Source organism: Piliocolobus tephrosceles, chromosome 4 (genome assembly GCF_002776525.5).
Source record: "Piliocolobus tephrosceles isolate RC106 chromosome 4, ASM277652v3, whole genome shotgun sequence".
In the NCBI taxonomy this organism is placed as follows: Eukaryota; Metazoa; Chordata; class Mammalia; order Primates; family Cercopithecidae; genus Piliocolobus; species Piliocolobus tephrosceles.
The window spans coordinates 149,330,986-149,355,756 of NC_045437.1; the positions used below are offsets into that span (position 1 = coordinate 149,330,986).

Below are 24,771 nucleotides of genomic sequence, written 5' to 3' on the forward strand. Positions count from 1 at the left end.
TCTTTCTTTCTCTCTTTCTTTCCTTCTTTCTTTCTATCTTTCTTTCTTTCTTTTTTTTTTTTTTTTTTTTCTGGAGTCTCGCTCTGTCATCCAGGCTGGAGTGCAGTGGTGCGATCTCGGCTCACTGCAACCTCCACCTCCTGGGTTCAAGCGATTCCCCTGCCTCAGCCTCCCAAGTAGCTGGGACTACAGGTGCGCACCACCACTCCTGGCTAATATTTTGTATTTTTAGTAGAGATGGGGTTTCATCATGTTGGCCAGTTTGGTCTCAAACTTCTGAGCTCAGGTGATCCGCCCACCTCAGCCTCCCAAAGTGCTGGGATTATAGGCGTGAGCCACGGCGCCTGGCCAGGTCTTCTTCCTTTTGTCTAGGCAGTGCGACCCAGTGCTGACTTGAACTTGAACAAGTTTACTGAAGAACTCAACGCTAGCCCTGCTTTGAAGCTGGTGTGTCTGACCAGACCAGGCTGGAGGGCAGTGGGCAAGATGGTGGGGAGGGAGTGAGGCAGGGCATCAACAGAAGACTGGAACCAGGGTTAGACTGAATGAAAGGAACCTCTCGTCTTCATCTCCTCACTCCAAGGCCAGCAAAGAGAAAACTCCCTGCCATTCCCTTGATCCCAGGAGGCCTCACCACAGGGCTTTTGCGTAGGATTTCCCATTTGAAATGCTTTTCCTTCGGTGTAGGCAGTGTGACCCAGAGCTGGCTTGAACTTGAACTAAGTTTACTGAAGAACTCAACACTAGCCCTGCTTTGAAGCTGGTGTGCCTGACCATCTGGAATGCTCTTCCTTCTTTTTTCAGCTGGTTAATCTGTATTTGTCTTTCGATCTCAACTTCATTTCCAGGATGTCCTCCTGCTCCCTAAATCAAATCCCTATTATACGCCCACACCACCAGATACAATTCTACCTAGCACTATGACAGCTTCAGTCTCACATTTATTTGTGTAATTATTTGGTCAATATTTGTCTCCTTCAATGCACTGTAAACTCCTTAAGGGCAGGGGCCTCCCACATCAAAAACACTGCCTGGCCAACAGAAAGTGCTCACTGACCATTTGTTGAATGAATGAAGGAGAGAAGTTGAAGTTACTGGACTAGATCCTAGTGCTTATTTCATATTGACCACTTTGGAACCACTGAATCAAAAATGTGGCCAGGGGCAATGGCTCATGCCTGTAATTCTAGCACTTTGGGAAGCTGAGGCAGCTGGATCAGTTGAGGTTGGGGAGTTTGAAACCAGCCTGGCCGACATGGCAAAACCCATCTCTACTAAAAATACAAAAATGAGCTGGGTGTGGTGGTGCACACCTGCTGTCCCAGCTACTCGGGAGGCTGAGGCAGGAGAATCACTTGAACCTGGCAGGCAGAAGTTGCAGTGAGCTAAGATTGCACCACTGCACTCCAGCTTGGGCAACAGAGCAAGACTCTGTTAAAAAAAAAAAAAAAAAATGTTTGTTGCATCCCCCACAGGTTAACTAAGGAAGCAAAGAGAGGAGAGAGAGAGAGGTTCCGCACCTTCTCCTCCATATTTCCAAGAGCTCCCACATGTATTCCAGGCCACTAAGCCTCTCATCTGATGAAAAGGGAGTTGAGGCAGAGGTAAGGTGCTCATCCCAGAGGACACATGAGAGGCAGTTGGTGGGGCTTCCAGGTTCAACAGTGAATTCTGCTTCAAAGTCAGTGTATGGCTTGGGGTGGAGGTAGGTAGAGGGAACATAAAAGGCCTAGAACTTCTCAATGTCTCCTCCTCCTAGAAGCCTTCCCTGATCTTCCCCCCATTACACTCACATTGTTCTCTGCCTCTCAGAACTTACTATGATTTGTAGCTAGATTATTTTGTTTTCATGATCTCGGCTCACTGCACTCTCTGCCTCCCGGGTTCAAGCAGTCCTCCTGCCTCAGCCTCCCAAGTTGCTAGGATTACAGGTGCCTGCCACCACGCCCGGCTAATTTTTACATTTTTAGTAGAGACAGGGTTCTACCACGTTGGCTGCCAGGCTAGTCTCAAACCCCCACCTTGTGGGGGTGGTCCATCCACCTTGGCCTCCCAAAGTGCTGGGATTACAGGCGTGGGCCACAATGCCCAGGCTTTTTTTTTTTTTTTTTTTTTTTTTTAAGTGTTACTTGTTGCAAATTTTCTGTCTCCACTGCTGGCCTGGAAGCCTGTGAGTTCCGGGATCACATCTACTTGTTCACTCTTTTTTTTTTTGAGATGGAGTCTTGCTCTGTCGCCCAGGCTGGAGTAGAGTGGCACAATCTCGGCTCACTGCATGCTCCACCTCCCAGGTTCACGCCATTATCCTGCCTCAGCCTCCTGAGTAGCTGGGACTACAGGCACCCGCCACCACGCCCGGCTAATTTTTTGAATTTTTGTAGAGACTGGGTTTCACCGTGTTAGCCAGAATGGTCTCGATCTCCCGACCTCATGACCCACCCACCTCGGCCTCCCAAAGTGCTGGGATTACAGGCAAGAGCCACCGCGCCCGGCCTACTTGTTTACTCTTATAGCCCAATGTTTAGCACAGGGCCCTGCTCATAGCAGATGCTCGATAAATATTTGTTGAATAAATGAATGAATGAATGAATACATTAATGGCTTAATGGATAACTTATGAGAAGATTGGCAAGGCCGGCAGGGAGAAGGACAACAGCTGGGGTCAAAGGAAGGGCAAGGGCAGCCCAAGCCTTTTGATCTGCTGCTTTTTAGGGGGCTTCTAAGAAGCACTTTGCATTCCTAAAACGGGTGACAGGACTGTGCATGCCCAGGAGCTGGAATCTCTGCCATACACCAAGGGCTCCTGGGTCCTTGTGGCAACAAGGGTTTGGTTGGTTGCAGGATAGGGAGAGAGGATTCTTGGAAGCTCAGCATCTGTAGCAACTTGGCAAATGTGGACAGCAAGTACTCAACCATTGAGGAGGTAGGGTTAGGTGGCCCAAGCTCCTGCTTCTCTCCCTGGGCTCTGAGACTCCTCCAGGCTCCTGACTTCTAACTGGGAGGCCTGGCCCACAGCCTATCCCACTCTGCTCAGACCAACTGAAGATCTTTCTGCTGAAGTTTCCCTCCCCTTCAGCCCGCAGGGGGTTCCTGTCTCAGCAGGAATTCATACCAGATTGAAATGAGCAGCTGGGGCTGCTTGGATGGGAGGGTGTGTGGTGGAGAGCTGTGATCAAAGGCTCAGTGTGTGAGGGGCAGGGAAGGAAGAGAGCAGGGTGGTGGTGGTGGTGGGGGGTGGGTGGGGGGTTGTGTGTGCTGGCTTGCCCACAAGCACAAAAAAATGAGAGAAGAGACAGAGGCTCAGAGAAAAAGAAGAGATAAAATAAAAAGAGAGATAAAGAAAGAGTCACAGAGAAAGAGGCAGAGAAAGACAACAGGCACAGAGAGATATACAGAGACAGAGGCAAAGAAAGAGATGCAGTGAGGCTGAGAACAGAGAGGAAAGCAGAAATAGCGACAGACAGAGAAACATAGAGGCTGGGGATAGAAGAACACAAGGCGCTAGGAAATGGTGAAAGGAGAAACAGAAAAGAGGTCCAGGACAAGGACAGGGAGGCAGAGGCAGAGAAGGAGAAAGTGACGAAGAGTCCTATGTAGTCACTCACTCCACATTAATTGAGCACTTATGCCATGGGAGGCACAGTGGGCGGCACAGATCGATGCAAGTAGACAAATGAGAGGGACTGAAGCTGAGGTGCAGCAATCAAGACCGAAGCTAAGACAGAGATGGAGAAGAGAGGGAGAGGCAGAGATTGCAAAGCGAGATAGAGACTGAGGGAAGGACCCAGAGGTAAGAGATAGTGGCAAAGACAGAAATTCAAGAAAAAGGGGCAGAGACACAGAGACCCCACAGACGGAAAGGGCGGGACAAGTAGGGGCAGAGGACAGTGGGAGGAGCAGCCGGATGAGGGTGGCCTGCTCCATGCCCCACCCAGTCCTTCCTCAGTCCCACCTCCAGCTGTGCTGCCTCCACTCTCCCCAGGCTCCCGTCAGCCTTGGCTCTGGAGGCTCTGGAGGAGGTGCTGACTGCGGACGGCCTCCTCCAGCCAAATGTTTTTCTGCCTGAGCCCCAGGTCAGAATGGAGCCCAGCTCAACTCAGAGGAGAGAGTTAGGCAGTACACGGGCATAGAAAGCCTCGCTTTCACCCAGAGACCAGCTTAAGGCCACCTTTGGTTCCACAGTGCCCTCGGGGATTAGGAAAAGGTGCCGGTGGTGGGGAGGAGGGAAGGAGCAAGCATGTGAATTGAGCTTCCTGAACAGTCAGGGCAGTCGCCTCTTCCTTCTGGGGTCTGTGTGCCAGCCCCCCACACACCAAGACCTCCCTGGGATCTCAAACGGAGGGAGAAGCCATGTGTAGCAAATGCCGAGCCCTCCCCCATCTCCTCCCACATCATCCCTGAGAAAATGCCGCAGAGAAGAGGGTGGGCTGGAGAATCAGTCACCTACCCGCTGGTGCCGGGTCTCTGGGCCTGAGAGAAACGCCAGTCCGTGTTGGGCGGGGCTTGCTGTGGAGAAAACAGAGGGAGAGGGGCTGAGTACCTGTGAGAAATTAGAATGTCACCCGAGCCCCTAGGGATGGGCCAGGAGAGAAGGAGGGGAGTGGGCACAGAGAAGAAAACGGGCTAAGAGGGGGCAGGGGTGGACTCATCTCCAAAGACAAAATACACTTCAGGTCTCAGAGGTCTGAGGTACCAGAAACCAAGAGATAAATCACATTGCATCTGACCACAGTGAGCAAGCTCAGACTCCTTTCCTAAAGAAATGGCCCCTTCCTCCCTGCCCCCAGAGTCAGAACTCCTGAGCCAAAATTCAAGGACTGAAGGCATCTTCTGTGGAACTGGGGGAAGAGGTGCAGAGAAATTCCCCTAAAGTGGCAGAGGAGGCTTTTCAATGATAATTCCACCAGCCCTAGAATGAGTTTATTCAACTCCTCAGCTGCGAACAAAGCATCCTCTGCAGCAAGATGGCTGCTGCTCCTGGTAACCCTTTTGGTGCCAGGTTGTGCAGTGACACATTCACAGGGACACCTTCTCCGGGTCCTTGGCTCGCAAAGATCTCTTCCCACAGCTAAAGACATTATTAATTTAGGAGTCATGCCAGATTGGGCCTTTGCATGGCATCCAAGTCCCGGGACACTTCTCACCCCTGGAACTCTGTGCCAGACAATGGTCTGTGACTAAGGAGAAGAGAACAAGGCTGCTCTGTCTGAGATGGAGAAAAATGGAAGGGATGCAGGGGGGAGGGATCCAGTTCCCATAACCTCCAAGTAGGGCCAGCTAAGTCTCCAGGGCTCCCAAGGGGCTGATTTGTAGCCATCTCTCACCTAGCTGAAGGTGGGGGGCTCTGGCCAGCCACTTCATTCCTCAGTCCCTTCTGGTCTTTCCAGGAGATGTGTTATCCCATCACACAATCTCATGGAGCACTCCTAGAGCCATCTCCTCACTGGTTCTGGGGTGCGCTGGTAATTAATACTCATACTTGCTCCCAGAAGTGGAGAGTGTGGGTATCTCAGATTACTCCAGGGAGAAGGAAGCTCCAGAACTGCCAGCGGCTCACTCTAAGGCCCACAGGTAGCAGTGATATGAGCAGAACCCAGAAACCTAGCATTCCAGGTACATCGGAAGTCACCAGCACCATTCTAGGGCTGCCATGGAGAAGGGCATAAGGATGGCCAGCCCTCAGCCACTGTATTCTTAGACACAGCAGAATCTACATGGAAATGCAATAATTGTGGTAGGAGGAAAGGGAGCTGGGGGAAACTCAACCTACATAAGGATAACTGGCCAAGTTTGCGCTGTGGGAACTGCTCAGAAATAAGGAGCTGCAGAAGACTTTCCCCATATGTAAGGTCCTAAAAGGGAAGGAACCCCACCCTTGCCCCATCCCAGCAGAAGCAAACTCCCAGCAGAGCCAACCCCCCACTCCTGTCCTCAAGCTTTTAAAGTTCCAAGTGTCAAGAAATTAAAAACACAAATTCTGGAGTTAGATAGGGGTTAGAATCTCTCTTACTTGCTCTGTGAACTTGAGCAAGTCAGTTGACCTTTTTGAAGCTGTTATAAGAAAGGCATGTTAGTACCTAGCCAACAGCAACGGTGGAAGGAGCGAATGAGATGAGATGCTCAAAAGAGTTATATAGTAAGTTTCTCTCAATCAGTTATCAAAATCAGCTGGGGGTGTTTCAAACTAGCGTCCTGATTCCGTAGGGGCAGAGTTAGGCATAGATATATTTTGAATAAAAGCTCCTGGAGTTGGGGAAACTTGGGTTTTTTACTATTGCAGTTTCCTCACACATAAGGGCACCCTGGCATCCGGCAGAGCCTACAGCTTTCCATCTGCCAGAGGAGAGAGGACTTGTTAGAGTCTCAGATAGCTTAGTCACCTCCAAATCTCTGACCCTAGATCGCTGGGCACATTGTGATCACGATGGCGCCAAAAGCCTGTATCTCTGGGCGTTGAGAGCCAGGGCACTCCAGGCTTCCACTTCCTGCGGGAGGAAGGGGCCGCTCTTGCCACAGGCTCTTGACAGCAGGCCTGCTGTCCTATAGAGGCTCACTCACTCGCCCAAGGCCGAGCCCGGCGCCTCGGGCCACTGGGCAGCTCTGCCTGTCCGCCTGCTCGAGGCTTCTGGGTTGAGAGAGGTCGCCACCCGTAAGATGGAGCCCCGGGACCATCCGAACCTCTGGCCCAAGGGTCATAGAGTCCCGCCCGCCTGACACTTAGAGCGCGGAGTCGCTCCAGCACTCCGGGGCCCGTGCCTAGCTCAGGCCGCCCCGAGACGGCCCAGCCCAGCCCGGGGCCCAAGTGGGACAGGTGAGAGGAGGCTCCGGAGTCCTCGCCTGGTCCTGGGCGGCCGCGATCTGGGACCCTCACTAAGGCGCGCACAATCTGCTAAGAGTACCCCTGAGCCAGGCGGAGGGAACTGCGAGTGGGCCGGGACAGGCCTGTGAACCTGGCCGCGAGCAAGTGGCAGTGAAAGCTGGTATTCGTGTAAGCGCAAGTGCGAGGGGTGTGTGCGTGCGTCCGCGCATGTGTTGGCGGGGCGTGGCGAGCCCGTGCACCGTGCGTGGGCCGTGGGGGTGGCCTGCAGGGAGGACACGCATGAGTCCCGCGCGCACACCTAAGTCCTGCAGACAGATGCGGTTGGGTGATGCGGGAATAGGGAGGGTAACAGCGAAGTCACAAATGCTGGGAGTTGGGGAGAAATCGAAGAGGAAACCTCAAGACCGGAGAAGCGTGCCGGAGCCGACGCCTAGGAGGCTGGCTGCAGGGGTGGATCTGTGACTGCCTCCTCCCGGGACCCCCGACACCCCCGGAAATCGCCCGAAATTCACTGGAAGCTCGACGGGGGCCCCAGCCTTTTCTGTGTGTGGGGTGGGGGTCGGTCCCACCTCCCCTCGCTCACAGTCGCCACCACCCCCGGTGCTCGGAGCCCCATCCCTTAATCGGCCACTCCTCTGGTTCCGCGCAAACGGTCCAATGATCCCGAGAATCGGGTGGAGCGCAGCCAGCGGCCGAGCCGCCCGGAGAGGAGTGGATGCCAGTTCAGTCCCTTATGAGGACGGGCGGCTTCTCTAGTGCCGCCCCCAGGGGTCGCCCGGGGCGCCGCCGAGCCCCTCACCTGGCTCCGCTCCCGCAGTGTATTAGAGCGGGACCGGATGGTGTCAGGCTCCAGCGCCAGAGCTGTGGGCTGCTGAACGCTGAGGGGTCTTAGAAAAGTGAAGTCACTGCCGTCCGAGGCCGGTGAAAAGCACGTCCTGTAGCAATGGCTCTGCGAGTCTGTGGGCCGCAGCGTCACCTCCATGTACTTGAGCGTGCCGTCCGAGCTCACTTGCAGGTTGGGGCTGGACTGCTTATAAAAGTCCCGGGAGGGTGAGTCCTGGCGCCTGCAGCACTGCCCTCCACCCCCGTCCCTGTCTGCGTTCCCCTGAAGGCACTTAGCTGACAGAAAGGTGAAGGTGACTAGGGATAAGAGACTGACGGTCGCTAGAGCCACAATGAGGTAAAGCGTAAGGTCTGAACGCTCAGGAGGGTGTTTGAGAAAGTCACTGGATTTGGGCATTTCCTCAGGGTCCTCATCCTCCAGAACCAGCAGCACTGTGGCTGTGGAGGAGAGTGAAGGGTCACCATTGTCCCTCACCAGGACCACCACCTGCTGGGTGTCAGAGTCATCCTCCAGTAAGGCCCGGGCTGTGCGCACCTCACCAGTGTGTGTAGACACGAGGAACAGTCCTGGGGCTGTGGACTGTGGCAACAGTGAGTAGGAGAGCCACGCATTGTGGCCTGCATCAGCATCCACGGCTGTCACCTTGGTGACCAAGGAGCCAGGAGGAGCAGAGCGAGGGAGACGCTGGGGGGCTGAGTGTTCCCAGCCTGGCCGTGGGTGCAGCACAGCTGGGGCATTATCATTCTCATCCAGGACAAACACGTGCAGAGATGTGTTGGCATGCAATGGGGGAGAGCCAGAGTCTCGAACCCCCACCACAATCTGCAGCATCTGCAGCAATTCATAGTCAAAAGTACGCTGGGCAAACACCCGTCCATCCTCTGGGTTGACATACACAAAGGAGGAGGCTGGGGCTCCCTGAATCTGATTTCCTACAATGGAGTAGGTGAGGCGGGCATTATCCCCAGTGTCTGGATCTGAGGCAGCCACAGTGCAGAGAAGGGAGCCTGGAGGCCGGTTTTCTAGGATGTAAGCAGTGTAAAGCTGCTGGTTGAAGTGGGGTGCATTGTCATTAACATCTGAAATGTTGAGCCTGATGGTGAGATGTTTGTGCAGGGGAGGTGAACCAGCATCGCTGGCCAGCAGCTCGATGGTATAGTGGGATGTGGCCTCCCGGTCCAAAGGCTGGCTGGTTAGCAGCGAGTAGTGGTTCTCAGAAGGCTTAATCTGAAATGGCAGGTCCGGAGAGATATCAAGGCTCACTTCACCATTTCTACCTGAGTCTCGGTCGCGCACATTAAATAACCCCACTACTGTGCCCACTGGTGTGCTCTCTAGGACAGGGTTGGCCAAAGAGGCCAATAGCACCTCTGGGGCATTGTCATTGACATCCCCCACATCCACTTGAATCACACAGTGGCCCTCCATGGCAGGCTGTCCCTGGTCACGGGCTCTTGCATGAATTTCATAGAAACTTGACTCCTCAAAGTCTATGGGACCCAACACATGGATTGCCCCACTGCTAGGGTCTAGGCCAAAGAGGTTCCTCACTGCCTCAGATGTGTGGTCTCCAAAAGAATAGTCTAGTTGGCCGTTGGTGCCCTCGTCTGGATCAGTGGCATTGAGGCGGAGCAGCAGAGTACCAATGGGTGCATTCTCTGGGATTCCCACACGTAGAACTGAGGATTGGAAGGTTGGAGCATTATCATTGATGTCCAGCACGATGACAGAGATAAGGGTGGTCCCTGAGCGGGCTGGGGTCCCTCCATCCACAGCAGTAAGCACCAGCTGATGTCTTGTCTGGGCTTCACGATCCAGCTGCTGCTCTAGCACCAGCTCTGGGAATGGTTTCCCATCTTTTAGGGTCTTCACATTCAGAGAGAAGTGGCTGTTGGGGCTTAGAGTGTAAAAGCTCACGGTATTGGTGCCCACATCCGGATCCTGGGCACTGTCCAATGGGAATCGTGCCCCAGGTGCTGCTGATTCTGAGATGCGCATCTCTCGCTCATGGGTAGCAAAGCTAGGAGAGTTGTCATTGAGATCCAGGATCTCTACCTCTACACGGATTAGCTCCAGGGGGTGTTCAGTCACCACCTGCACTGGCAGCAGGCAGCTGGTGCTGGCTCCACATAAGCTTTCTCGGTCAATCTTTTGATTCACTGCCAGGGCACCACTCATCAAGCTCAGGGAAAAATAGCGCCCATTCTCCTCAGAGCCCAACTGCAGCCGCCGGCTCAACAGATCTGTCATCTTTAAGCCCAGATCCTGAGCAACATTCCCCACCAGCGTCCCTGGCTCAGACTCCTCCACCACTGAGTAACGAAGCTGCCCAGACACCCAGCCCCAGCAGCACAAGGACAACATGCACAGCACTTGCCATTTCCCAGCGAGCTGTGGGGGTGTCTTGTGCCCCATGACCCAGAAGTCCCTTCGTGGAGAGTAAGTCTGTGCTGTCCTGTCTCCAAGGTAGACCCAGGGCTTGGAATGCAGCAGCTGAAGTCTCTTATGTCTCCTTCTAGCCTCTTAAAAACTGCTCGGAGCTTTGCCTTCCTGCAGCAGTTCTTCTTAGTCACCCAGTGGCGGGGGTGGGTGGTGGGGAGGGGAGCTGAATTTGAGTGGAGCTGGGGAGCTGGAGGAGGAGAGGCGGGCTGGAAGAGCAGATCTCCCACCTCAACTCTGAGTCTGATTGGCCAAAAAGTCTATGTGTTCTCAACCAATTATGAAGTCTCCTCAAGCCTGGAAACCTTGGGAACACACACTGCAAATCTGTGTCACAGAAGCTTCCTACCTCCCCACTCATTTCGTGCTGCAAGTTGATTCAGCCCCCTTGGCAGCAAAGTTTGACAGCTCAGATGGTGCTCAACAGGGAAGACAAAGTGATACAAAACTCCTCAGCGTTCTGTCCCAGCAACTTCCTGCATGACTTCAGAAGCTTCCACCACTTTGCTTGAACCAGCAAAATCTTGTCCTTCTGGGAGAGGCAAAGCCCATGTATTCCCGCTCCCTCCCCCATCCTGCTGAATGCTGCTAAGGTGAGAGAAAAGATTAGTAAGAACCTTGTAAAGTCTTGCCCTGACTCTCCAGCAATGTTTTGAGGAAATCTCAATGTCAGCTGACATGGGACTTAGCTTTTCTGACACCCCAGACCCCAAATGTGGAATGAGTGTTACAGTTTTTGGGTAGGGGAACATTTCTGGGGCTGAATCAGGTCACCCAGGACAGTGGTCAGAGGCCAAGCATGGATGGCCTCTAGGTTTCATGGTTTCACCAAATTCAGGAGAACTCAACTTAAAGATACACAGGGTGGCTGTTTCTATGAATCAGCCAACTGTAAACCAGTTTTCTGTCATAAGTGATTTCACTTACTGCTTTTTTCCAAAGGTGATGACCAGCCCGCCCCAACCTTCCAATTTACTGCATCTAGTTCAAATCCCCAGTAGGGACTTTATCTGAGTCCTAAGATCCAGACCAAAAGATCTGTGCTACCAACCACTCTGATGTGTGCCTCTCTATTCCTTTAGTTCTCTCCTCTTTCTGCTGTATGCTATGTTTCAGATAGAGAGATCCCTTCACAATGTACTAGATACTGTGAGACAAAGATTTGATTTCCCCTCAATCCCTTGGGAAATGGTAACCTAGAGTTAAGGTACTTCAGAATCTGATCCACTCTTTCAGGAAGAGTAGAGAAAACAGCCACCTTTGTCCAAGTGACTGCCGGGTGCACTGTACCCTGTGCACTGTAGCCTTCTGTGCTCCCACATTCCATCAGCATGCTTCCACAACAGCCTGGCTCTTGATCACCAATTACTTTCATTTCTGACTTAGATATAGGCATGACCCACCCCCAGTGCTAAATTGTGACAACTCTAGTTAATTCATAAAACAGTTACAAAGCACAGCGTCTACCACATAGTTACCTCTCACAAAAATGGTGACATCACTATGGGCTCTTACTGAGAGGCCAGTACTCTTTAGGACATGGCCTAGCCATATGCCTGGATCAGAATAACTCTCAAGCATTGGTTGAGCCTGCAAAGGTCTCACCTCTAGCCCATAGAGAAGATCAGAGGGTGGGCAGCTTGGGCGAACAGGTTCCCCTGCCATAGGTGCACTGGGTGACTTCACCATCATGAAGCTATCACTCCGAGTGGGTGCAGAAGCCAAGGGTGTACAGCCGTGAGAGTGGCCTCCCACATCAACAAACTTGATAGGGTCATCTGACCCTAGCTGGATTCGGAGGATCCCATTGGAAGGGGGAAGCCCCTCCCTCCTTCGAGATCTGGTGAGACAAGCACAGGTGCCTGCAGGAAAGCAGGTCACTCCGCAGGCTGCCCCACGAAGGCACTTAGAGAGTAGTGCCACGAATGAGCCAAAGGAGACAAAGCAAATCGCCACTAGGGACACAGCCAAGTAGAGAGTTAGACGAGATTCTCCTTCCCTTGGAGCTGAAGATTCTCGAAGATCTGGGACAACTGGATGTGTGTCTTCCTCTAAGGACACTAAGAGAGTAACAGAGGTAGAGAGTGGTGGACTACCACTATCCTTTACCACAATGACCAGCTTCTGTGGTGGAAGGTCAGCTGGGATGGGAACAGCTGTCCGCACCTCCCCAGCATATCGAGAGACTGCAAACAGGCTGGGATCTGGGGCCTCCAGGAGCTGATAGGAAACCCAAGCATTGTAACCTGAATCCAGGTCCACAGCAGTCACCTTTGTGATTAGGTGGCCAGCACCAACTGAGGGAGGCAGTGCTTGGGGACATAAGGAACCAGGCCGGGCCCGAGGACGGAGCACAGCTGGGGCATTGTCATTGAGGTCCAGCACAAATAGACGAACTGTCACAGTGCTGCTAAGGGGTGGATTGCCCCGATCCCGGGCCTGCACCTCAAACTGCAGTGTCTGGGTTTGCTCATAGTCAAAGGATCGAGTAGCATGAACAGCTCCTGTCTGGGGGTTCAGAGAGATGAAGGAGGAAGCTGACACATCTCGATTCCTGGGCTCCAAGAGCGAGTAGGAGATAAGCGCATTCAAGCCAGAGTCTGGGTCAGAGGCTGCAAGGGAGCAAAGCAGGTCCCCTGGGCGATTGTTCTCAGGAACAAACACCTCATGTGACCTCTGAAAGAAAGAGGGTGGATTATCATTCACATCTGAAATATTGAGAAAAATAGTTCTGTGGGTACTGAGAGGAGGGTTCCCAGCATCAGAAGCAGTGACCATGATGTCATAGCTAGATTTGGCCTCTCGATCTAAAGGTCCAGCAGTCACCAGGGAGAACTGGTTCCTGAAGGCAGACTTGAGGGCAAATGGCAAGTGGTCGGGAATGCGGAGGCTCACATCTCCATTTGACCCTGAGTCCGGATCCTGCACACTGATAAGTGCCACCACAGTGCCAGGTTCTGCACTCTCGGGGAGGGTTCCAAGCTCTGAGGTCACTGTGATGTAAGGGGCATTGTCATTTACGTCCAGCAGATCCACTCGAAGGCTGCAATGTTGCTCCATGGCTGGAGAACCCCCATCGCGAGCCCGCACATCAAATTCATAGTAATTCTCACTCTCAAAGTCTAGGGGCCCCAAAAGAGTAAGCTTTCCAGTAGTGGGGTGCAGGCTAAAAAGGTTTCTTACACGATCAGGGGTATGACCACTGAAATAAAAGGTGACGTTACCACTGGGACCCAGGTCCGGGTCGGAGGCATTGAGCTGGATGAGCACCATGCCCGCTGGTGCGCTCTCCAACACACTAATCCTGTAGCTGGATTGCTGGAAGGCTGGGGCGTTGTCGTTTACGTCCAGCACGGATACCCGGAGCTCTGCCGTGCCAGATCTCGGCGGGTTCCCTCCATCTACAGCAGTCAGCACTAGGCGGTAGTCCGATTGCTTCTCTCGATCCAAAGGCTTCTCCAGGAGCAGCTCTGGGACCAGGCTGCCGTCGCTGCGCTTCTTCACATCCAGCGCAAAGTGTTCATTGGAGCTCAGCCTATAGCTGCTAATCGAATTGCTCCCCACATCTGCATCCTGAGCCTTTTCCAACGGGAAACGCTGTCCTGGAGGAGCTGCCTCCCCAATTTCCAAGTCCAGCTGCTGCCGCGGAAAACGGGGGGCGTGATCATTCACATCTACGATCTCTACCTCTGCTCGGTACATTTCCAAAGGACCTTCGGTGACAAACTCCAGGGGCACGATGCAGCTGGCACTGAGCCCACACAGTGCCTCTCGGTCGATTGGGTTTTTGATGAGCAGGGCTCCGCTGTCCAAATCCACACGGAAGTGTCTTTGGTTCACCTCTCCAGCGACCTGCAGCCTGCGAGCTGACAGACTGTCCGTATCCAGCAGGAAATCTTGGGCGACATTCCCTACAAAAGTCCCTTCCTGTGACTCCTCTGGGACCGGGTAGCGGATCTGCCCACAAACGTAACCCAGGTGGTAAAAGAGGAACAAAAGGGTAGCCCACCGCCAGATTTCTGTCCAGCTTCTCACCTTGCGGAGCATTGCTGCCGCCCGCTAATTCTCTACTTGCTCTTGAGACGCGGATGAAGCCGACCCGCCCCAAACAGCCACAGCAGCTGGAGACACCTATCTCGCTTTCCCCGCGCCAGCTCTGGCGCGGCTTGGCCGGCGCCGCAAGGGTTACGCGCCGTTTTTGCTGGTGGCGGGGTAGATTTGTCTGCCTTTCACCACCCGATTGGCAGACAGCGGCTCCCGGGCTCAGCCAATAGGCTGAACAGAGAACGTCCCAACAGCAGCAGGGTTAATGCGTCGCAGCATTGAAGGGGAAAAAGCCCACCCTATCCTCCTCGCTCCCCCACCCCCCAAAAAACCCAGCCTATCTTTTCGCCTTCCTCCCGCTCAACGGCATGTTTTTCCACGGGTTGTTACCTCTGTGGGGAGGCAGACAACATACACGGTTTTTCTTTTTTTCCTAACACATCAACTGACCCCGCCCCTTTTCGGCGGGGAAAACAGCCACAGCCTGAGCCCTAGCAACCTGCGGCCCACTGAGAGGGAGAGTAGCCATTGGAGAGTGGTCACTTTGTTCAAGCCAGTGTTGTCATCAACCAGTATTCTAAATGAGTAGCTTCCATCTCAGTCTGATTGTATTAGAGCAACTGCTAATTAGAACCACTGCCATATACTCAAAACTCTGCCCTTCTGCAGAATATTCAGAAACAGATCCATCTCTTAGCAGAAAAGGCTTACACATTAATGTAGCCAATTAAATTTATGCAGTACACGTTTTCATTGTAACAGGAGGCACAGCCGAAACCAAACCTCTCTTATTCAGACATTTGCTAGTGATACACTAGATACACTAAATTACCATTCATTGATTTCAAGGACAGTATGGAAGCTGGGTGGAGGAAGCCAGGAGAGGGAGATGTTTCAAAACAGTAAAGAATCAGTGTGTCTGGGAGGTGCTAAGGACCAGATCTCTTTACCTGGCAGAATGCTAATGTTCACAGATTTAATAGCTTCCTTGAATGATTGAGATCAGCTACCAACAGCATTGTGCCTATAAATTCCCTTTATTTGACACCAAGGTATTCTGGATATGTTGTTAATTACCAACAAAGACCATTTCACAAGAGCAAGCTTTTCACTTAGCCCCAGACCTCTTGGAACTGGAGACTTGATCTCACCCCACCCCCACCCTCATCCAGACCTCCCAGCAACCTAGCTACTCCCTTGCACAAGCACAGAAACACAGCACACTTCACACTGTAGGTACGTGCAACCTGCAATCTGAGTGGGAAACACACCAGAGCACAGAGAAAGAGAAAAATCCATCCGATCTGGACATGAAATTTCTTAATTCAATCAAGTCCTTACCTAGGTTACACTGGCTGCCAAAAAAAGCAGCAACAACTAGAGTTCTTATCCTTCCCCAATATTTTTCCAAGCCTCGATCTTCAGGAATATCCTTTTGACTATGATGGGAACCAATATTCTGGTGTCAAAGAGAGGAATCTGGCTTTCTGTGTTCTTTTACACACACACACACACACACACACACACCCCTTTATACCTTCTCCCATGGGAATGATGGAGGTGTAAACCAGCCTGACCTATTAGGTGTATATGCCAGAATTCACTGTCTCTGTGAATGGCACCATCATCCACCCAGCTGCCTTAGTCAGAATCTAGGGGGATCAACCTTGACTCATCCCTGTCCCTCACTTCCTATATCATGTCAATCAACAAGTCCTGATGATTTTACTGTAGTCATTTCCCTCCATCTGTACTGCCACTGTGCTGGTTCAAGCATTTATCAATCTTCTCTTCAAATATTGCAATAGCTTTCAAACTGATCTCTTTGCCTCCAGTCCCAATGTCCCCAGTCCCTTCACTTATGACTGACAGAATAATCTTTCTAAAACAAACAAACAAACAAACAAAACTCATGATATCATAGGTATATCAGTTCAAAATTCTTCAATGACTCTCATCTATATGGAATAAAATAAAAACTCCTTGGCATGGCCTAAAGGTAACTCAGGATCTAACTCCTGCCTACTTGCTTCACCTCATCTCCTACAAAGACTGTCTGTTTTACACACACACTTTTTTTTTTTCTTTTGAGATGGAGTCTCTCTCTGTCACCCAGGCTGGAGTGCAGTAGCCTGATACCACCTCACTGCAACCTCCGCCTCCAGGGTTTAAGCAATTCTCTTGCCTCAGCCTCCCAAGTAGCTGGAATTACAGACACCTGCAACCACACCTGGCTAATTTTTTGTATTTTTATTTTATTTTGTTTTGAGACGGAGTCTTGCTCTGTCACGCAGGCTGGAGTGCAGTGGCCGGATCTCAGCTCACTGCAAGCTCCGCCTCCCGGGTTTATGCCATTCTTCTGCCTCAGCCTCCCAAGTAGCTGGGACTACAGGCGCCCGCCACCTCGCCCGGCTAGTTTTTTTTTTTTTTTTTGTATTTTTTAGTAGAGACAGGGTTTCACCGAGTTAGCCAGGATGTTCTCGATCTCCTGACCTCGTGATCCGCCCATCTCGGCCTCCCAAAGTGCTGGGATTACAGGCTTGAGCCACCGTGCCTGGCCTAATTTTTTGTATTTTTAATAGAGATGGGGTTTCACCATGTTGGCCAGGCTGGTTTCGAACTCCTGACCTCAAGTGATCTGCTCACCTTGGCCTCCCAAAGTGCTAGGATTATAGGCATGAGCCACCGTGCCCGGCCACACACACACTTTAAAGTTCAGTGATAATGAAATACCATAATCACTCTGCATGGAATTTCTTACAATGGCCCCTCCCTGCCCTGTCCCTTGCCCTCTACTATCTGACAAATTACTACTCAACCTTTAATTCATAGCTCAAGCATCACCACCTCTATAATTTCTTCCTGGTTTCCCCAGGCTGATTTAGGTGTTTCTTCCCATTTTGTCCCACTGCATCTTATATTATGCAGATCTTCATTTTTTTTTTCTTTTTTCTTGTCTGTTTCATATTGTACTCTGGGAACCAGAATGATATCTTTTAATTGTTTACAGTGTCTGGCACATAGGGATGCTAATAAATGGTGAATATCAGTATTATCATTTTTAGTTCAAACAATAGTTATTGCTCTGTACAGGGACTTTATATGCAATACTTTTCACTCTCACAACAAGTTTGCAAAGTAGATATTCTCTTTATTTTATAGATGAGGAAACTGGAGTTTAAAGAGATTAGAAGACTTATCTAAAGCTAAACAACTAATATGTACAGTACTATACTTATATTGGCAATTTCACACCAAAACAAGTACCCAGTCTGTTTTACTAGAACTGGAGCATCATAAAGCTTTAATCTTACATATCTTTGACTTGACCTTTTTATGCCAGCCATATGATTCTCCCACCTCTAGAATTTTTTTTTTTTTTTTTTTTTTTTTTTTTTTTGAGATGGAGTGAGTTTTGCTCTTGTTGCCCAGGCTGGAATGCAACAGCATGATCTTGGCTCACTGCAACCTCTGCCTCCCGAGTTAAAGCAATTCTCCTGCTTCAGCCTCCCAAGTAGCTGGGATTACAGGCACCTGCTACTACACCTGGCTGATTTTTTTTTTTTTTTTTTTTTGAGACGGAATTTCGCTCTTTCACCCAGGCTGGAGTGCAGTGGCGTGATCTCGGCCCACTGCAATCTCCACCATCAAGCGATTCTCCTGCCTCAGCCACCACGCCCAGTGAATTTTTGTATTTTTAGTAGAGATGGGGTTTCACCATGTTGGCCAGGCTGGTCTCGAACTCCTGACCTCGTGATCCGCCCGCCTCCGCCTCCCAATTTCAGGTGTGAGCCACGAGGCCCGGCCTGATTTTTGTATTATCAGTAGAGATGGGGTTTCACCATGTTGGCCAGGCTGGTGTTGAACTCCTGGCTTCAGGTGATCCACTGACCTCGGCCTCCCTGAGTACTGGGAGCCATTACAGGCATAAGCTACTGAGCCCAGCCTCATCTCTAGATTTTTATTGAGACATAATTCACATACCATACAAATCACATATTTAAAGTGTACAATCCGATGGTTTTCAGTGTATTTACATATACTAAACTGATGCAGTCATCACCACAATCTAATTACACAACAATTTTGTCACATCCCTCCAAATAGAACCCAATACCTATTGAACAGCTGTAGATGTTTAAAGAATAGTTGCCCAGGTGCTAGTGGTTTAGGAAGGTTTTTTTCCCTTAGATGACTAAAATACCATTTTATGTCTTCCTACAGTGATCTTTTAGAGCTAGTCTATGTAATACTATGTAATACTTTAAGGCTAGGAGACCTTACTATGTTTTTTAAAAAATTGGGCCTAGCCCAATAAAGCTGGATCCTGGTTCTGAGAATACCAGAATAACACTTTGCTTCACAAATATGCTAAACGATGGATTGGCAGGTTCTAGAGTACTGTTTTTCTTTTCTTTCTTTCTTTCTTTTTTTTTTTTGTTTTTTTGTTTTTTCTGATGGAGTCTCACTCTGTTGCCCAGGCTGGAGTACAGTGGTGTGATCTGGGCTCACTGAAACTTCCGCGTCCTGGGTTCACTGATTTTCCCTCACTGATGCTCCCACCTCAGCCTCCAGAGTAGCTGGGACTACAGGTGTGTGCCACCATGCCCAGCTAATTTTTGCATTTTTAGTAGAGATGGGGTTTCACCATATTGGCCAGGCTGGTCTCGAACTCCTGATCTCATGATCCACCCACCTCAGCCTCCCAAAGTAGTGGTTTTCAAATTTGTCGGCACATTAGGATCAAGTGGGGACCTTCAAAAAATGATGTCTATGTCCCACCCCCAGAGATTGTGCTTTAATTGGTTGGGGTGTGGCCTGGGTTTCAGAATTTTTAAAAGGTCTCTAGGTGATTTTAATGTGCAACAAATTTGAGAACATTGTTCTAGGGAAAATGCCAGTTGTTTTCCAGGCTGACCAGAAGAGTGGCAGCTATTTCTTGCTGGTTTTCATGCTTTCTTAGCCTTTTCATATGTGCTTCTATTTTGTCATTTTTGGTTGTTCTCATATGTGTATTTCCAAGATGTGTTTAAGATTTTAGGTGGGTGAAGAACTAATGAAAATAATAATAGTAATAGCTGATAATTTTTTTTGAGACAGGGTCTCACTCTGTTGCCATGGTTGAAGTGTAGTGGTGCAATCACAGCTAACTGTAGCTTCAATCTCCCAGGCTCAAGCAATTCTCCCACTTAAGCCTCCCAAGTAGCTGGTACCAAAGGTGCATGACAACATGCCCAGCTAATGAAAACAATTTTTTTTTTTTTTTTTTTTTTTTTTGTAGAGACAGGATCTCACTATGTTGCTCAGGCTGGTCTTGAACTGCTGGCCTCAAGCAACCCTCCCGCCTCAGCCTCCCAAAATGCTAGGAGCTGGCTAATAATTTTTTAACACTTATGATATGCCAGGCACTGTGCTAAACACTTTGCATACATTATATCATGCATGAATCTTATAAAACACTTATTATTCCCTTTTGCATATAATGAAGAGGCTTAGAAAGGAGATTGAGTATCTTGGCCACAGACTCATAGTTGGTAAGTGGTAGAACCTCATTTGTCTAACTGCCAAATCCAAGAGTTGATAGCAATGATGCACTGAGTAACAAAATAACAGTGGTTCTCCTACAGTTGCGAGTATGTATAGCGTTCTCTCCAGGGCAAAGGCCTTGCAGTCACCTTGCATGGATACCCATGCCTTGGATAGTATCCTTGCATACCACCCTGAATTAATGAATGCTTTACCTTTCTAAGGATATGAATTTATCTACCTTTCACATTGTGCATATACTTAAAAAAAATAAGGCTGGAAGGACAGGGACTAACACTGGAGGCACCAAAAAGATTCTCATTTTATAGTTTCTGGGATTTTTACTGTTGTTGTTGTTGTTATTGTTAAAGAGACAGGGTTTCCCTATATTGCCTAGGCTGGAGTGCAGTGACTATTCACAGATGTCATCACACTACTGGATAGCACAGCAGTTTTGACCTGTATTTCCAACCTGGGCCAGTTCACCCCTCCTTAGGCAACCTGATGGTCCTGCCTTCCCACGAGGTCACTGTATTCATGCTGAACTTAGTGCAGACAGTGTATTGATCAATTGATCAGCATAGTGTACCACAGCCCAGAACTCCTGGGCTCAAGCATTCCTCCCCTCTCAGACACTGAGTAGCAAGAACTACAGGTGCACATCACTGAGTCTGGCTACTTTATGTTTTCTTGGGTTGTCTAGATTTATTTTTGAAATAAATTATTACTTTTATAATTAAAAGTGGGCATCTTTGGGTTTGGAGATTATAGTTTTAATTTTTTTTTTTTTTTTTTTTTTGAGACAGAGTGTCGCTCTGTCACCCAGGCTGGAGTGCAGTGGCCGGATCTCAGCTCACTGCAAGCTCCGCCTCCCGGGTTTATGCCATTCTCCTGTCTCAGCCTCTCGAGTAGCTGGGACTACAGGCGCCCGCCACCTCACCCGGCTAGTTTTTTTGTATTTTTTAGTAGAGACGGAGTTTCACCGTGTTAGCCAGGATGGTCTCGATCTCCTGACCTCGTGATCTGCCCGTCTCGGCCTCCCAAACTGCTGGGATTACAGGCTTGAGCCATCGCTCCCTGCCTGTAGTTTTAATTTTTAAAATACTTTTCTGCATTTTCCAAATTTTATAGCAAACATGCATTACTGTTACAAGGTAAAAATATTTTGTAAGTAGGGTGCACATCATTTCCAGTAGAGTGCTTGAAATAAAATTTAAAGGATGCCTGGAATTTCATTTCATTCATAAAAAATTATCTGAGAATGAGGTACACGATCTGTGTAAACAAAGGAAAATTATCAAAAAGCTAGTTTTAATACAAACGTCACAATCACTTGAAAGGTGGAGGAATGAGGTACTTTTTGTATTCCTAGAAGCTGCCTCTGGTTGGAGGTATCCAGCAGCTTATTCCTAATGTAAATGATACCAAGCTAAACTCTGATCGCTGAGATCTTGTTTTTTGGCTTAACCATCCCTTAGCAAGATTGGTTAGTTGTGATAGCAAATGAGTGCTGAGGATGTGAATTGGGTCCATAGATGAGTCAAGTATCTTCCCCCTGAAATGGGACCACAAACCACACTCTGGCAGGCCACCATTTCACAAAGGCACTAACTTTGATCTAGGAAGGGCCAGGTGAAAGTGTGAATGCATCATCAGGAAAACATCTTCATCACTAAAAAACAGCTCCATTCCTTCCTCAACACGATGTAGGAATCAAAAAGCACTAACAGGGTCAAGCATGACTTGCCAAACCTTACCTGTCCGGGAGGGGCGCTCTCTGCACCCAACACCTGCCTATAGAACACCGGATCGCAGCTCCGCAGCGTGTTCTGGCGGCTGGCCAGTGGGCTGGCTGCACCAGGTTTCTTCAGCAGCGGGTCGCTGCGGCGGGAGTCCGTGGTGAGATACACCTGATGGTAAAGGTGCGGCGACATCAGGCCTCCCCGCACGGCGTCCGCGTGCAAGGAGGGCCCTGGTGTTCGGTACAGTGAGCTCACTGGGGCTCGGTATAGGTCTCTAGACTGCTTCCACTTGTAAACTTTGAATATTATTACTCCGAACACTGTGACCACAAACCCCACAGAAACCAGGATTAGAGAAAGAAGTAGATAAAAGGTGAGATTTTTGTTCTGCTCCCGGGGGGCAGAGCCAGAGGGGAACTCGGCTCGGGCTTCAGGAGAGTCCTCGGTTACTGACACAGTGAGCGTAGCAGTGGTGGAGAGCGAAGGCTCCCCGTTGTCTTTGATCAAGACCGTGAGAGTCTGCCTGGGTGAATCTGTATCCTGGACTGGACGGGCGGTACTGATTTGACCAGTGTGGAGCCCTATGGCAAAAAGGCTCTGGTTAGGGGCTCCCAAGAGACTGTAGGAGAGCCAGGCATTGTGTCCTGCATCCGCGTCCCAGCCTACCACCCGTGACACTAGGTGGCCTGCTGAGGTACCTCGAGGGAGCATCTCCACCGAGCTCCCACCCGGCCGAGGATATAGGACCTGGGGGGCATTGTCATTGCGATCAGTGACAAATATGTTCACGCTGATGTTGGTGGCCAGGACCGGGGTGCCCCCATCGCTGATATGAGCTGTTAATTCAAATTCCCGCCGATCCTCATAGTCTAGGGGCACTAAGGATGACACTATGCCATTGTCACGATTTATTGTGAAATAGCGACCCACTAGTCCGGTTTCAGCTCCTTGCTCCAAGAGAAAGAAAGAAAGCCGAGCATTCTGCGGGGCGTCGGGGTCCCAGACACTTAGGTTTAGTATGGGAGCCCCGGGGAGGTTGTTTTCTTCAATGTAAACGTCGTAGGAAGATTGAGAAGATTGTGGAGGGTTGTCATTGATGTCGGACACTTGAACACGCACTATTGTAAGGGCTGAGAGGGAAGGGGTTCCCGCATCTCGGGCGGTGATGCTGAGGTTGTATTCTGGCACAGTCTCCCGATCCAGGTCTGCACTGGTTTTCAAAGTGAAGTAATTCTTGAGGGAAGAAGTAAGGCTGAAAGGGAGACCCGGTGGAACTTCGCAGGTCACCAGCCCGTTCTCGCCAGCATCCAGGTCAGTTACACTGAGCAAAGCGATGACAGTCCCCAGAGGGGCATCCTCGGGTACTGGGCTGTATACGGAGGTGACTGTGATCTCCGGGGCATTGTCATTCACATCCACAACCTCCACCAACACTTTGCAATGTGCTCCTTCGGGATTGGCGCCCTTGTCTTTGGCCTGGATGTAAATCTCATGGAGTTTGGTGTCCTCGAAGTCCAGTCGACCCTTGATTGTCAGCATCCCGGTTACAAGGTCTAAGGCGAATAGTTCGCGCACGCCGGCGCGGTTGTGGCTGCCGAAGGAGTAAATAATTTCACCGTTGGGGCCTTCATCCAGATCAGTTGCAAGGACTTGTACCACGCGCGTCCCGGAGGGTGCATCCTCCAGGACGCGCGCCCGGTACAAGGACTGGTTGAAGACAGGCGCATTGTCATTCGCGTCCAGCACCGTGATGTGAATAGGCAGGCTGGCAGAGAGAGCTGGGGTCCCTCCGTCCAACGCCGTCAGCACTAACTGGAGATTAGGCTCGCGTTCTCGGTCCAGGGCGCGCTCCAGCACCAGCTCCGCGTACTTGGTGCTGTCCTCCCGAGTCTGCACGCGAAGCGCAAAGTACTCGTTTAGACTCAGCTCATAGGTTTGTAAAGAGTTGCTTCCCACATCGGGATCGTGCGCGCTCTCAAGCGGAAAGCGCGTCCCCGGAGCCACGGCCTCGCTAATCTCCAATTTCATTTCCTGGGTAGGGAAAGCAGGATTGTTGTCGTTGATGTCCTGGATCACCACTTCCACGCTGAACAGTTCCAGCGGGTTCTCCACTACCAACTCCAGAGTTACAGTACAAGACGGCAGTGTCCCACACAGCTCCTCTCGATCCAGACGGTCTTTCACAAACATCTCTCCGGTCTCCCGGTTCACCTCAAAGAATCCTCGGCTAGCTCCAGACACCACCCGGAGCCGGCGGGCTGACAGGCTACCGAGATCCAAACCAAGGTTCGCGACCACGTTGCCCACAGCGAAACCCTTCTCTCTTTCCTCCAGGATCTCATAGTGAATGACCGTGGAAGCCTTGTTCAAGGCACCAAGCAGAAGCAAAACTCCCACTACCCTCCCGGTGCTTACCAGTCCGCTCCTCCAGGCCTCTGGGACCATCTCACTCAAAAGCAGTTCCTCTCAGCGGGGTCCAGATCGTCCCTGAGATTTCCTTGAGAAACTTTCAGCGGGTTAGCGCTTGGGCGCTGGGCGCCGAGTCCGACATGGCTTTCTGGATGCCGTTGATTTGCTCGCCGGCTGTTCAGTCTCTGCCTCATCCCGGGGCGCAGAAAGGGGACGGGCCGGGGCCCAATCTCCAGCGTCTTCATTGGCCGACAGCGGCACACAGAGTCCCAGCCAATAACTGCACGAAGAATGAGCTAGCGCGGGGCTCTCTGAGCAGCACACGCGCTAGCGCCAGGAACTTCACTTTCCTTTGGCTTCCTTCCAGAGTTTCCAGTCGAAGCGCCTTGCCAGTATCTGTGCATAGGAAACCTACCTTAAGGAAAGCCAGCCTTGGGGCGGTGAGGCTAACCGTTCTGCAAGTCTCCAATCCAAATCAAGACCCATTAAACACTTGATTCACTTTCTTTGATCACAAGAAAGGGGATTGAACCAAACCGAAAACTACACAACGTTGTCGGAAAATACACCAACAAATCTGGTTTGTTGGAAGACAGACAATTAGCCGGACTCTACTTGTAAGGAGGCATTTAGCATTTCCGTGAAGACATTAATAATTTCAGTTTTATCTCTTACCAAATGAAATTAGCATTCCCTGTCACTTCCTCACTATCTGGAGCTACTATCAAATTAGCAGGAGTTACTATCTATTGGTTTAACTCTGGCTTATAAAATTTAAAAGTACAATTCAGATTTCATTTCTATTAAAACTGGATGTCATTGTTAGCTCTCATTTCTTAAGAACCAGGGAGCAATAAGAAATTTCCCTACCCCATCTTTCACAAGGAGCATGATCTCAATTGTTGAGCACACTCTCTCTATAGTTTCCCTTTACTTGATTAATCCTT

General features: G+C 50.4%; 1 protein-coding gene across 16 annotated transcripts in view; it reads right to left on the reverse strand.

The window, feature by feature from the left end:
- Positions 1-24,771, reverse strand: part of LOC111526968 (protocadherin gamma-C4) — a 178,115-nt gene that overhangs the window by 14,615 nt on the left and 138,729 nt on the right. For 13 of the 16 annotated variants that reach the window (XM_023193065.3, XM_026454457.2, XM_026454456.2 and 10 more), the window contains exon 2: positions 4,448-4,506. In XM_023193065.3, the coding sequence (XP_023048833.2) occupies positions 4,448-4,506 (59 nt within the window). Of the gene's footprint in view, positions 1-4,447; positions 4,507-7,619; positions 10,243-11,708; positions 14,151-21,430; positions 24,012-24,771 lie in introns of those variants that run through there. The other 3 variants (XM_023193054.3, XM_023193057.3, XM_023193055.3) reach the window with 3 other exon arrangements.